At 44.5% G+C, this 15315-nt stretch overlaps 1 protein-coding gene across 1 annotated transcript in view; it reads right to left on the reverse strand.

Annotated features, from left to right (window-relative positions):
* Positions 1-15107, reverse strand: part of LOC135513370 (transcription elongation regulator 1-like protein) — a 44295-nt gene extending 29188 nt beyond the window's left edge. Inside the window, exons 1-3 of the mRNA XM_064936296.1 lie at positions 15101-15107; positions 14903-15028; positions 3179-3267 (exon numbers count right to left, since the gene is read on the reverse strand). Of these exons, the coding sequence (XP_064792368.1) occupies positions 3179-3267; positions 14903-15028; positions 15101-15107 (222 nt within the window). The remainder of the gene's footprint in view (positions 1-3178; positions 3268-14902; positions 15029-15100) is intronic.
* Positions 15108-15315: the final 208 nt, after the last annotated feature.

Consider the following 15315-nt stretch of genomic DNA (forward strand, 5'->3'; position numbering starts at 1 on the left):
AGACGAACCGCCCCCACAGCCTTCATTCAACTTAATCATTTACACATCCTCTCCTTCTGGGGGAGTTTTACTAATTAATACAGCTGGGAGGATTTTGCAAACAATTACCGGCGGAGGACTTAAATTGACCTCTCTTCCTATCAGAGCCAAGATGAAGCAGTGGTATTTGGACCCTAAATCTTACCGACTCTGTCCTGGTGCCCTTTCCAACATCTAATTTGGCGAGCAGGAATCATTTTTATGCTGGTAGCTAGAGTGAACAAAGCAGCATCAACCAAAATCTTCCAAACAGGAAGATCCAACCGCTTATCTCAGCAGCCAGGAGCAGATCAGCTACTCAGCTGTGACGACGAGAGATTTCTCATTATCAGTGTTGGAAAAAAGGACACCAATTCTCATACTTGAGTAAAAGTATAGACACCTTAATGTAAAAGTGAAAGTCACCCGGTGAAATATGACTTGAATAAAAGTCTAAAAGTATTTGGTTTTAAATGTACTTAAAAGTAAATATGATTGATAAAATATACTTACAGTATGGTAAGGTAAAAGTAAAAGTATAAATCATTTCAAATTCCTTATTTTAAGAAAACCAGACGGCATCATTTTCTTGTTTTGTTTAATTTACGGATAGCCAGGGGCACGCTCCAACACTCAGACATCATTTACAAACGAAGCATGTGTTTAGTGAGTCCACCAGATCAGAGGCAGTAGGGACGACCAGGGATGTTCTCTGTTTAGTGAGTCCTCCAGATCAGAGGCAGTAGGGACGACCAGGGATGTTCTCTGTTTAGTGAGTCCACAAGATCAGAGGCAGTAGGGACGACCAGGGATGTTTTCTGTTTAGTGAGTCCTCCATATCAGAGGCTGGATGACCAGGGATGTTTTCTGTTTAGTGAGTCCACCAGATCAGAGGCAGTAGGGACGACCAGGGATGTTTTCTGTTTAGTGAGTACACCAGATCAGAGGCAGTAGGGATCAGAGTCCACCAGATCAGAGACAGTAGGGACGACCAGGGATGTTCTCTGTGTAGTGAGTCCACCAGATCAGAGACAGTAGGGATGACCAGGGATGTTCTCTGTGTAGTGAGTCCACCAGATCAGAGACAGTAGGGACGACCAGGGATGTTTTCTGTTTAGTGAGTCCTCCATATCAGAGGCTGGATGACCAGGGATGTTTTCTGTTTAGTGAGTCCACCAGATCAGAGGCAGTAGGGACGACCAGGGATGTTTTCTGTTTAGTGAGTACACCAGATCAGAGGCAGTAGGGATCAGAGTCCACCAGATCAGAGACAGTAGGGACGACCAGGGATGTTCTCTGTGTAGTGAGTCCACCAGATCAGAGACAGTAGGGATGACCAGGGATGTTCTCTGTGTAGTGAGTCCACCAGATCAGAGACAGTAGGGACAACCAGGGATGTTTTCTGTTTAGTGAGTCCTCCAGATCAGAGGCAGTAGGGACTACCAGGGATGTTCTCTGTTTAGTGAGTCCTCCAGATCAGAGTCAGTAGGGATGACCAAGGATGTTCTCTGTTTAGTGAGTCTGGTAGATCAGAGGCTGTAGGGACGACCAGGGATGTTCTCTGTTTAGTGAGTACACCAGGTCAGAGGCAGTAGGGACGACCAGGGATGTTCTCTGTTTAGTGAGTACACCAGGTCAGAGGCAGTAGGGACGACCAGGGATGTTTTCTGTTTAGTGAGTCCACCAGATCAGAGGCAGTAGGGACGACCAGGGATGTTTTCTGTTTAGTGAGTCCACCAGATCAGAGACAGTAGGGATCAGAGTCCACCAGACCAGAGGCAGTAGGGACCAGAGTCCACCAGATCAGAGACAGTAGAGACGACCAGGGATGTTCTCTGTGTAGTAAGTCCACCAGATCAGAGGCAGTAGGGACGACCAGGGAGATTCTCTGATTAGTGAGTCCTCCAGATCGGAGGCAGTAGGGACGACCAGGGATGTTCTCTGTTTAGTGAGTCCTCCAGATCAGAGGCAGTAGGGACGACCAGGGATGTTCTCTGTGTAGTGAGTCCACCAGATCAGAGACAGTAGGGACTACCAGGGATGTTCTCTGTTTAGTGAGTCCTCCAGATCAGAGTCAGTAGGGATGACCAAGGATGTTCTCTGTTTAGTGAGTCTGGTAGATCAGAGGCTGTAGGGACGACCAGGGATGTTCTCTGTTTAGTGAGTACACCAGGTCAGAGGCAGTAGGGACGACCAGGGATGTTTTCTGTTTAGTGAGTCCACCAGATCAGAGGCAGTAGGGACGACCAGGGATGTTTTCTGTTTAGTGAGTCCACCAGATCAGAGACAGTAGGGATCAGAGTCCACCAGACCAGAGGCAGTAGGGACCAGAGTCCACCAGATCAGAGACAGTAGAGACGACCAGGGATGTTCTCTGTGTAGTAAGTCCACCAGATCAGAGGCAGTAGGGACGACCAGGGAGATTCTCTGATTAGTGAGTCCTCCAGATCGGAGGCAGTAGGGACGACCAGGGATGTTCTCTGTTTAGTGAGTCCTCCAGATCAGAGGCAGTAGGGACGACCAGGGATGTTCTCTTTTTAGTGAGTCCTCCAAATCAGAGGCAGTAGGGACGACCAGGGATGTTCCCTGTTTATTGAGTCCTCCAGATCAGAGGCAGTAGGGATGACCAGGGATGTTCTCTGTTTAGTGAGTCTGCCAGACCAGGGATGTTCTCTGTTTAGTGAGTCTGGCAAATCAGAGGCTGTAGGGATGACCAGGGATGTTCTCTTGATAAGTGCTTGAATTATTCAATTTTTCATGTCCTGCTAAGGATTTAAAATGTAACGAGTACTGTTGGGTGTCAAGGAACTTGTATGGAGTAAAAAATACATGATACCACTGCTCATCATCTGATATCGATTATCAAAGTAGAACTCTTCCTCTGTTCCATCGGATCCATTTGTCATGTCTCACTACGGCACACAGCACTAAAACCTTGATATCAGCTGGGGTGGTTGGATATGGCCTAGATCTGGTCGATGTCGTTATGCCACAGCTTCAGTGTAAGTTAATGAACATTGTACGTCCCAAATGAAACCCCCTCTTTCCTTATAAACCTAGTGCACTACGTTTGACCTGGGCCCATAGCGCTCTGGTTAAAAGTAGTGCACTACATAGGGAATAGGGTGCTGTTAGAGGTCTAACACGACCACCTACCTACCTCTGTGTGTTTCTCCTGGGTTGTTTCCTGCAATGTATGCAGCACCAATGTCGCAGCGCATGACGCTCTTCTCCTGGACAACCGCTTCTCTGCAAGAGTAAAGAGAGAGAGACAGCGAATTAGCTTGTGGACTGGATTTTGTTGTTATTGTTGTTGTTGTTGGTTTAATATGATGATAAAATTGCAAATCTATCTCAATGGAATTTGCAGCTGATCTAATCAACTCAAATGATATGTTCAGGATCCACATCACATCAAATCAAATGTTATTGATCACATGCGCCGAATACAACAGGTGGAGGAGACCTTACAGTGAAATGCTGATTTACGAGTCCCTAACCGACAGCACAGTTTAAACAACAACAAAAAATACAGATAAGAAATAAAAGATAAAAGTAACAAGCAATTAAAGAGGAGCATTGGGAAAAAACAAACAATTTAAACAGGCGGGTTTCGGTACACAGTCAATGTGCTGAGGTACATCACATCAATCTAGCTGTGGATGACTTGTCCTGTCCTCTCAGGCAGGTCTTTACAGCTAGAGGTTGAGAGGAGTGTAGAACACAAGAAGACCAAGCAGACAGACGGACACACGTACTGGGTGGTGATGATAGGAGACAACGGTTAGTGGAACAGCGGCCAAAGATTATTCAGATTCAATTGAACACTCAAATGTTCTACATTACTGTCTGTGTTAACTGTTCTACATTACTGTCTGTGTTAAATGTTCAACATTACTGTCTGTGTTAAATGTTCTACATTACTGTCTGTGTTAAATGTTCTACATTACTGTCTGCGTTAAATGTTCAACATTACTGTCTGTGTTTCTACATTACTGCCTGTGTTAAATGTTCAACATTACTGTCTGTGTAAATGTTCTACATTACTGTCTGTGTTAAATGTTCTACATTACTGTTTGTGTTAAATGTTCTACATTACTGTCTGTGTTAAATGTTCTACATTACTGTCTGTGTTTAATGTTCTACATTACTGTCTGCGTTAAATGTTCTACATTACTGCCTGTGTTAAATGTTCAACATTACTGTCTGTGTAAATGTTCTACATTACTGTCTGTGTTAAATGTTCTACATTACTGTTTGTGTTAAATGTTCTACATTACTGTCTGTGTTAAATGTTCTACATTACTGTCTGTGTTTAATGTTCTACATTACGGTCTGTGTTACATGTTCTACATTACTGTCTGTGTTAAATGTTCTACATTACTGTCTGTGTTAAATGTTCTACATTACTGTCTGTGTTAAATGTTCTACATTACTGTCTGTGTTAAATGTTCTACATTACTGTCTGTGTTAAATGTTCTACATTACTGTCTGTGTTAAATGTTCTACATTACTGTCTGTGTCAAATGTTCTACATTACTGTCTGTGTTACATGTTCAACATTACTGTCTGTGTTAAATGTTCTACATTACTGTATGTGTTAAATGTTCTACATTACTGTCTGTGTCAAATGTTCTACATTACTGTCTGTGTCAAATGTTCTACATTACTGTCGGTGTTACATGTTCAACATTACTGTCTGTGTTAAATGTTCTACATTACTGTCTGTGTTAAATGTTCTACATTACTGTCTGTGTTTAATGTTCTACATTACGGTCTGTGTTACATGTTCTACATTACTGTCTGTGTTAAATGTTCTACATTACTGTCTGTGTTAAATGTTCTACATTACTGTCTGTGTTAAATGTTCTACATTACTGTCTGTGTTAAATGTTCTACATTACTGTCTGTGTTAAATGTTCTAAATTACTGTCTGTGTTAAATGTTCTACATTACTGTCTGTGTAAATGTTCTACATTACTGTCTGTGTTAAACGTTCTACATTACTGTCTGTGTTAAATGTTCTACATTACTGTCTGTGTTAAATGTTCTACATTACTGTCTGTGTTAAATGTTCTACATTACTGTCTGTGTTAAATGTTCTACATTACTGTCTGTGTTAAATGTTCTACATTACTGTCTGTGTTAAATGTTCTACATTACTGTCTGTGTTAAATGTTCTACATTACTGTCTGTGTTAAATGTTCTACATTACTGTCTGTGTTAAATGTTCTACATTACTGTCTGTGTTAAATGTTCTACATTACTGTCTGTGTTAAATGTTCTACATTACTGTTTGTGTTAAATGTTCTACATTACTGTCTGTGTTAAATGTTCTACATTACTGTCTGTGTCAAATGTTCTACATTACTGTCTGTGTTAAATGTTCAACATTACTGTCTGTGTTAAATGTTCAGCATTACTGTCTGTGTTAAATGTTCTACACTACTGTCTGTGTCAAATGTTCTACATTACTGTCTGTGTTAAATGTTCTACATTACTGTCTGTGTTAAATGTTCTACATTACTGTCTGTGTTAAATGTTCTACATTACTGTCTGTGTTAAATGTTCTACATTACTGTCTGTGTTAAATGTTTTACATTACTGTCTGTGTTAAATGTTCTACATTACTGTCTGTGTTAAATGTTCTACATTACTGTCTGTGTCAAAGCTTTCATTTTAAACCCTCCAGGTTTGCTAACACGCACACACACACACACTGATGTTAATATCTTCTACATTCCTGTCAGGTATACCGTACAATGTTGAACTGATTTTAATATCTTCTACATTCCTGTCAGTTATACAGTACAATGTTGAACTGATTTTAATATCTTCTACATTCCTGTCAGGTATACAGTACAATGTTGAACTGATTTTAATATCTTCTACATTCCTGTCAGGTATACAGTACAATGTCCTGATTTTAGTATCTTCTACATTCCTTTCAGGGATACAGCAGTAATGTTGAACTGATTTTAATATCTTCCACAGGTATGTTATTGAATGTATTCCAGCTGGGACATAACAAATCAGGGATATTTATTGCAGCCTGATGGCGGTGTGAATATTGATGGAGCACAATAGCAAAATCAATACTAGTTCTCTGCAATCTAATTAGGAGTCACACACACACACACATTCGCACGCACGCACACGCACACACACACACGCACACGCACACGCATACACACACACACGCATACACACACACACACACACACACACACACACACACGCACACGCATACACACACACACACGCATACACACACACACACACACACACACACACACACACACACACACACACACACACACACACACACACACACACACACACACAGAGGAGAGCTATAATGAAGGACAATACACCATGGGTAGTCTAAAAGGTGAACAAATTGGATTCTGCCACTACCCATGTTCCTGTTGTGTCAATATTTACTAAACACTAAACATAGTAAGGAATGAGACTAACAAATTAATATGCAGCTTAGAGTTATCTATAGTACGAGCATAGAAATATGCAGTATAGAGTTATCTACAGTACGAGCATAGATATATGCAGTATATAGTTATCTATAGTACGAGCATAGATATATGCAGCTTAGAGTTATCTATAGTACGAGCATAGATATATGCAGTATAGAGTTATCTATAGTATGAGCATAGAAATATGCAGTATAGAGTTATCTATAGTATGAGCATAGATATATGCAGTATAGAGTTATCTATAGTACGAGCATAGAAATACGCAGTATAGAGTGATCTATAGTACGAGCATACAGATATGCAACAAAAAAAATGAAAAAAAGGATGTATATGGTAAGAGCATAGAGGTACACACTGAGTGGACAAAATATTAGGGACACCTTCCTGATATTGAGTTGCACCCCCTTTTGTCCTCAGAACATCCTCAATTCATCGGCACATGGACTCTACAAGGTGTCTAAAGCGTTCCACAGGGATGTTGGCCCGTGATGACTCCAATGCTTCCCTCAGTTGTGTCAAGTTGGCTGAATCAAATCAAATGTTATGAGTCACATGTGCAATCTTAGCAATTTCTTCTTAGCTAGCTACATAGCCGTCTTTGTATCAACGACAATTGCATAATTATCGTATTTCGTCGTCCTAACGTATCTGCCCAGCAGCTAGCTAAGCAGCTAGCTAACATCCACTGTCCACTAGCACTGTAGAAACTATTACACTCAACTGAACGACTCGATTAGCGTAGTGTCAGCTAGCTACATAGTTGTCTTCGCTGTCTTCGTATCCAAGATAATTGTGCAGTTTAGAGTGTGTAGACTTAAAGTGATTATCTTAATTTACCGAGGTTAGCTAGCCAGCTATTTGTCGTCCTTAACGTAGGAAATGCTGCTAGCTAGCTAGCCAACAGCTAGCCAACCTCTCCCGAATTGAACTCCAACTACCCGGTCAACATTCCACGTCGCTCCACAGGTAGTATCACATTTTCATTTCACTTCATTACAGTACAACGGTTTGATTTGTTTGATCGTAGCTAGCCAGCTACATAGCCGTCTTTGTATCTAAGACAATTGTGTAGTCTAGAGCGATTTTCTAGGTTAGCTGGCCAGCTATTGTCGTTCTTTTAACGTAGCTAGCCAGCTAGCCCCCGAATAGCAGCACTGTAGTAACTATTACAGTACAACGGTTTGTTTTGTTTGATCGTAGCTAGCTAGCTACATAGCCGTCTTTGTATCTAAGACAATTGTGTAGCCTAGAGCGATTTTCTAGGTTAGCTGGCCAGCTATTGTCGTTCTTTTAACGTAGCTAGCCAGCTAGCCCCCCGAATAGCAGCACTGTAGTAACTATTACAGTACAACGGTTTGTTTTGTTTGATCGTAGCTAGCTAGCTACATAGCCGTCTTTGTATCTAAGACAATTGTGTAGCCTAGAGCGATTTTCTAGGTTAGCTAGCCAGCTATTGTCGTTCTTTTAAGGTAACGTAACGCAATCAACCTGCTAGCTAGCCAGCTAGCCCCCGAATAGCAGCACTGTAGAAACTATTACACTCGACGGAACGACTTGATTAGTGTAGTGTCAACATCGCAGCCACTACCAGCTAGCCTACTCCAGCAGTACTGTATCATTTCAATCATTTTAGTCAATAAGATTCTTGCTACGTAAGCTTAACTTTCTGAACATTCGAGACGTGTAGTCCACTTGTCATTCCAATCTCCTTTGCATTAGCGTAGCCTCTTCTGTACCCTGTCAACTATGTGTCTATCTATCCCTATTCTCTCCTCTCTGCACAGACCATACAAACGCTCCACACCGCGTGGCCGCGGCCACCCTAATCTGGTGGTCCCAGCGCGCACGACCCACGTGGAGTTCCTGGTCTCCGGTAGCCTCTGCAACTGCCGATCTGCGGCCAACAAGGCAGAGTTCATCTCAGCCTATGCCTCCCTCCAGTCCCTCGACTTCCTGGCACTGACGGAAACATGGATCACCACAGATAACACTGCTACTCCTACTGCTCTCTCTTCGTCCGCCCACGTGTTCTCGCACACCCCGAGAGCTTCTGGTCAGCGGGGTGGTGGCACCGGGATCCTCATCTCTCCCAAGTGGTCATTCTCTCTCTCCCCCTTACCCATCTATCTATCGCCTCCTTTGAATTCCATGCTGTCACAGTTACCAGCCCTTTCAAGCTTAACATCCTTATCATTTATCGCCCTCCAGGTTCCCTCGGAGAGTTCATCAATGAGCTTGATGCCTTGATAAGCTCCTTTCCTGAGGACGGCTCACCTCTCACAGTCCTGGGCGACTTTAACCTCCCCACGTCTACCTTTGACTCATTCCTCTCTGCCTCCTTCTTTCCACTCCTCTCCTCTTTTGACCTCACCCGCTCACCTTCCCCCTACTCACAAGGCAGGCAATACGCTCGACCTCATCTTTACTAGATGCTGTTCTTCCACTAACCTCATTGCAACTCCCCTCCAAGTCTCCGACCACTACCTTGTATCCTTTTCCCTCTCGCTCTCATCCAACACTTCCCACACTGCCCCGACTCGGATGGTATCGCGCCGTCCCAACCTTCGCTCTCTCTCCCCCGCTACTCTCTCCTCTTCCATCCTATCATCTCTTCCCTCTGCTCATACCTTCTCCAACCTTTCTCCTGATTCTGCCTCCTCAACCCTCCTCTCTTCCCTTTCTGCATCCTTTGACTCTCTATGTCCCCTATCCTCCAGGCCGGCTCGGTCCTCCCCTCCCGCTCCGTGGCTCGATGACTCATTGCGAGCTCACAGAACAGAGCTCCGGGCAGCCGAGCGGAAATGGAGGAAAACTCGCCTCCCTGCGGACCTGGCATCCTTTCACTCCCTCCTCTCTACATTTTCCTCCTCTGTCTCTGCTGCTAAAGCCACTTTCTACCACTCTAAATTCCAAGCATCTGCCTCTAACCCTAGGAAGCTCTTTGCCACCTTCTCCTCCCTCCTGAATCCTCCTCCCCCCCCCCCCCTCCTCCCTCTCTGCAGATGACTTCGTCAACCATTTTGAAAAGAAGGTCGACGACATCCGATCCTCGTTTGCTAAGTCAAACGACACCGCTGGTTCTGCTCACACTGCCCTACCCTGTGCTCTGACCTCTTTCTCCCCTCTCTCTCCAGATGAAATCTCGCTTCTTGTGACGGCCGGCCGCCCAACAACCTGCCCGCTCGACCCTATCCCCTCCTCTCTCCTCCAGACCATTTCCGGGGACCTTCTCCCTTACCTCACCTCGCTCATCAACTCATCCCTGACCGCTGGCTACGTCCCTTCCGTCTTCAAGAGAGCGAGAGTTGCACCCCTTCTGAAAAAACCTACACTCGATCCCTCCGATGTCAACAACTACAGACCAGTATCCCTTCTTTCTTTTCTCTCCAAAACTCTTGAACGTGCCGTCCTTGGCCAGCTCTCCCGCTATCTCTCTCAGAATGACCTTCTTGATCCAAATCAGTCAGGTTTCAAGACTAGTCATTCAACTGAGACTGCTCTTCTCTGTATCACGGAGGCGCTCCGCACTGCTAAAGCTAACTCTCTCTCCTCTGCTCTCATCCTTCTAGACCTATCGGCTGCCTTCGATACTGTGAACCATCAGATCCTCCTCTCCACCCTCTCCGAGTTGGGCATCTCCGGCGCGGCCCACGCTTGGATTGCGTCCTACCTGACAGGTCGCTCCTACCAGGTGGCGTGGCGAGAATCTGTCTCCTCGCCACGCGCTCTCACCACTGGTGTCCCCCAGGGCTCTGTTCTAGGCCCTCTCCTATTCTCGCTATACACCAAGTCACTTGGCTCTGTCATAACCTCACATGGTCTCTCCTATCATTGCTATGCAGACGACACACAATTAATCTTCTCCTTTCCCCCTTCTGATGACCAGGTGGCGAATCGCATCTCTGCATGTCTGGCAGACATATCAGTGTGGATGACGGATCACCACCTCAAGCTGAACCTCGGCAAGACGGAGCTGCTCTTCCTCCCGGGGAAGGACTGCCCGTTCCATGATCTCGCCATCACGGTTGACAACTCCATTGTGTCCTCCTCCCAGAGCGCTAAGAACCTTGGCGTGATCCTGGACAACACCCTGTCGTTCTCAACCAACATCATGGCGGTGGCCCGTTCCTGTAGGTTCATGCTCTACAACATCCGCAGAGTACGACCCTGCCTCACACAGGAAGCGGCGCAGGTCCTAATCCAGGCACTTGTCATCTCCCGTCTGGATTACTGCAACTCGCTGTTGGCTGGGCTCCCTGCCTGTGCCATTAAACCCCTACAACTCATCCAGAACGCCGCAGCCCGTCTGGTGTTCAACCTTCCCAAGTTCTCTCACGTCACCCCGCTCCTCCGCTCTCTCCACTGGCTTCCAGTTGAAGCTCGCATCCGCTACAAGACCATGGTGCTTGCCTACGGAGCTGTGAGGGGAACGGCACCGCAGTACCTCCAGGCTCTGATCAGGCCCTACACCCAAGCAAGGGCACTGCGTTCATCCACCTCTGGCCTGCTCGCCTCCCTACCATTGAGGAAGTACAGTTCCCGCTCAGCCCAGTCAAAACTGTTCGCTGCTCTGGCCCCCCAATGGTGGAACAAACTCCCTCACGACGCCAGGACAGCGGAGTCAATCACCACCTTCCGGAGACACCTGAAACCCCACCTCTTCAAGGAATACCTAGGATAGGATAAGTAATCCTTCTCACCACCCCCCTTAATGATTTAGATGCACTATTGTAAAGTGGCTGTTCCACTGGATGTCAGAAGGTGAATTCACCAATTTGTAAGTCGCTCTGGATAAGAGCGTCTGCTAAATGACTTAAATGTAAATGTAATGTGCCGAATACAACAGACCTTACAGTGAAACACTGAATACAACAGACCTTACAGTGAAACGCTGAATACAACAGACCTTACAGTGAAACGCTGAATACAACAGACCTTACAGTGAAACGCTGACTACAACAGACCTTACAGTGAAACGCTGAATACAACAGATCTTACAGTGAAATGCTGAATACAACAGACCTTACAGTGAAACGCTGAATACAACAGACCTTACAGTGAAACGCTGAATACAACAGACCTTACAGTGAAACGCTGAATACAACAGACCTTACAGTGAAACGCTGACTACAACAGACCTTACAGTGAAACGCTGAATACAACAGACCTTACAGTGAAACGCTGAATACAACAGACCTTACAGTGAAACGCTGACTACAACAGACCTTACAGTGAAACGCTGACTACAACAGACCGTACAGTGAAACGCTGAATACAACAGACCTTACAGTGAAACGCTGAATACAACAGACCTTACAGTGAAACGCTGAATACAACAGACCTTACAGTGAAACGCTGAATACAACAGACCTTACAGTGAAACGCTGAATACAACAGACCTTACAGTGAAACGCTGAATACAACAGAACTTACAGTGAAACGCTGAATACAACAGACCTTACAGTGAAACGCTGACTACAACAGACCTTACAGTGAAACGCTGAATACAACAGACCTTACAGTGAAACGCTGAATACAACAGACCTTACAGTGAAACGCTGAATACAACAGACCTTACAGTGAAACGCTGACTACAACAGACCTTACAGTGAAACGCTGACTACAACAGACCGTACAGTGAAACGCTGACTACAACAGACCGTACAGTGAAACGCTGAATACCACAGACCTTACAGTGAAACGCTGAATACAACAGACCTTACAGTGAAACGCTGACTACAACAGACCTTACAGTGAAATGCTGAATACAACAGACAGTACAGTGAAACGCTGAATACAACAGACCTGACAGTGAAATGCTGAATTACAACAGACCTTACAGTGAAATGCTGAATACAACAGACCTTACAGTGAAACGCTGAATACAACAGACCTTACAGTGAAACGCTGAATACAACAGACCTTACAGTGAAACGCTGAATACAACAGACCTGACAGTGAAACGCTGAATACAACAGACCTTACAGTGAAACGCTGAATACAACAGACCTTACAGTGAAACGCTGACTACAACAGACCTTACAGTGAAAAGCTGAATACAACAGACCTTACAGTGAAACGCTGAATACAACAGACCTTACAGTGAAACGCTGAATACAACAGACCTTACAGTGAAACGCTGAATACAACAGACCTTACAGTGAAACGCTGAATACAACAGACCTTACAGTGAAACGCTGAATACAACAGACCTTACAGTGAAACACTGAATACAACAGACCTTACAGTGAAACGCTGACTACAACAGACCTTACAGTGAAACGCTGAATACAACAGACCTTACAGTGAAACACTGAATACAACAGACCTTACAGTGAAACGCTGAATACAACAGACCTTACAGTGAAATGCTTACTTACGAGCCCCTAACCAACAATGCAGTTTAAAATTTTTTTAATCAACTAAGATTAAGAAATAAAAGTAACAAGTATTTAAAGAGCAGCAGTAAAATAACAATAGCGAGACGATATACAAGGGGTACCTGTACAGAGTCAATGTGCAGGGGCACTGGTTAGTCGAGGTAATTGAGGTAATATGTTTTACAGCACTTTCCACTTGCTCAAACATGTTAAAATGTAAAGATGTTGCACTCAAGGACTGTAGATGATGAACAAACAGATGTAATAATGTATACTGAGATGATCTGATACCTTACTAGAGTCTGAGACACACACACACACACACGCACGCACGCACGCACACACACACACACATACACACACACACACATACACACACACTTGCACACACACACACACACACACTTGCACACACACACACACACACACACACACACACACACACACACACACACACACACACACACACACACACACACATACACACACACTTGCACACACACACACGCACACACACACACACACACTTGCACACACAGACACACACACACACACACACGCACGCACGCACGCACGCACGCACACACACACACACACACACACACACACACACACACACACACACACACACACACACACACACACACACACACACACACACACATACACACACACTTGCACACACACACACACACACACACACACACACACACACACACACACACACACACACACACACACACACACACACACACACACACACACACACACGCACGCACACACACACACACACACACAGGACCACAGTCTGTTTCTACAGTACTCATGGGAGATGCATGTACTCATAGGAGATACAGTGGGGAGAACAAGTTCCTGCATTTTTGTTTTAGATTCCGTCTCTCACAGTTGAAGTGTAACTATGATTAAAAAAAATGACAGACCTCTACATGCTTTTGTAAGTAGGAAAACCTGCAAAATCGGCAGTGTAGCAAATACTAGTTCTCCCCACTGTCTGTTTACTGGACTGAGAGTGGAGTGAAGGAGGGCTGTCTGTCTCACCACAGTGATACATCTCTTTACACGGGACACTGTAAATCAATGACGGACAGATTGGTTCAGCCGTTATCCAGACATGAGGAAGGATGAAAGAAGACATTTGAACATCTTGGCCATGTTCTGTTATAATCTCCACCCGGCACAGCCAGAAGAGGACTGGCCACCCCACATAGCCTGGTTCCTCTCTAGGTTTCTTCCTAGGTTTTGGCTTTTCTAGGGAGTTTTTCCTAGCCACCGTGCATCTACACCTGCATTGCTTGCTGTTTGGGGTTTTAGGCTGGGTTTCTGTACAGCACTTTGAGACATCAGCTGATGTACGAAGGGCTATATAAATAAATTTGATTTGATTTGATGATTTGATGTGGAGATGACAACCTCCCCGAAAACAGAGATATAAAGGCCTACGAAGCCCACGGTTCACTAGATCTGTTCTCCTACTGGAAGAAAGAGGAACGCTTCTTACCATGATGACATTATTTACGTTCAAATATATTCTTCACAGAGTGTAGGACTAAATGCTTATTTCAAGCACCAACTATTCAGTCTGACAAATATAAAAGGGGCCTCTACGAGTGTATTATGCAGTACAATATTTTCATAAAGACATGAATATACAGTATGTACAAAAACATGAAACCGGGTATTAATTGATATAGTGATTGACTGACATATCCAACGTGATAAATTGATTGATTGACAGGCCAAAAATGATTGATTGATTGATTGACAGGGACAAACCTGATGAATTGATTGATTAATTGATTGATTGATTGACAGGGCCAAACCTGATGAATTGATTGATTGATTTATTGATTGACAGGGCCAAACCTGATGAATTTATTGAATGATTGATTGACAGTGCCAACCCTGATGAATTGATTGATTGATTGATTGATTGACATGGCCAAACCTGATGAATTGATTGATTGATTGATTGATTGGTTGACAGGGCCAAACCTGATGTTGAGTGGGGTCTCCAGTCTCCGGTCATGAGAGCAACACCTGGCGCTGACAGTGATGTCACCCGAGCAAACTGGGCTGGCAGCATGGGTCCTATCAGGCCCTCCCAGGTGGCACCGGATCCTGCAGGTCAAACAGGGACAGGGTACGTTACCAGACATATCCTGTAGGTCAAACAGGGACAGGGTAAGTTACCAGACATATCCTGCAGGTCAAACAGGGACAGGGTAAGTTACCAGACATATCCTGTAGGTCAAACAGGGACAGGGTAAGTTACCAGACATATCCTGTAGGTCAAACAGGGACAGGGTAAGTTACCAGACATATCCTGTAGGTCAAACAGGGACAGGGTAAGTTACCAGACATATCCTGTAGGTCAAACAGGGACAGGGTGAGTTACCAGACATATC

Source organism: Oncorhynchus masou, chromosome 24 (genome assembly GCF_036934945.1).
Source record: "Oncorhynchus masou masou isolate Uvic2021 chromosome 24, UVic_Omas_1.1, whole genome shotgun sequence".
Classification (NCBI taxonomy): domain Eukaryota; kingdom Metazoa; phylum Chordata; class Actinopteri; order Salmoniformes; family Salmonidae; genus Oncorhynchus; species Oncorhynchus masou.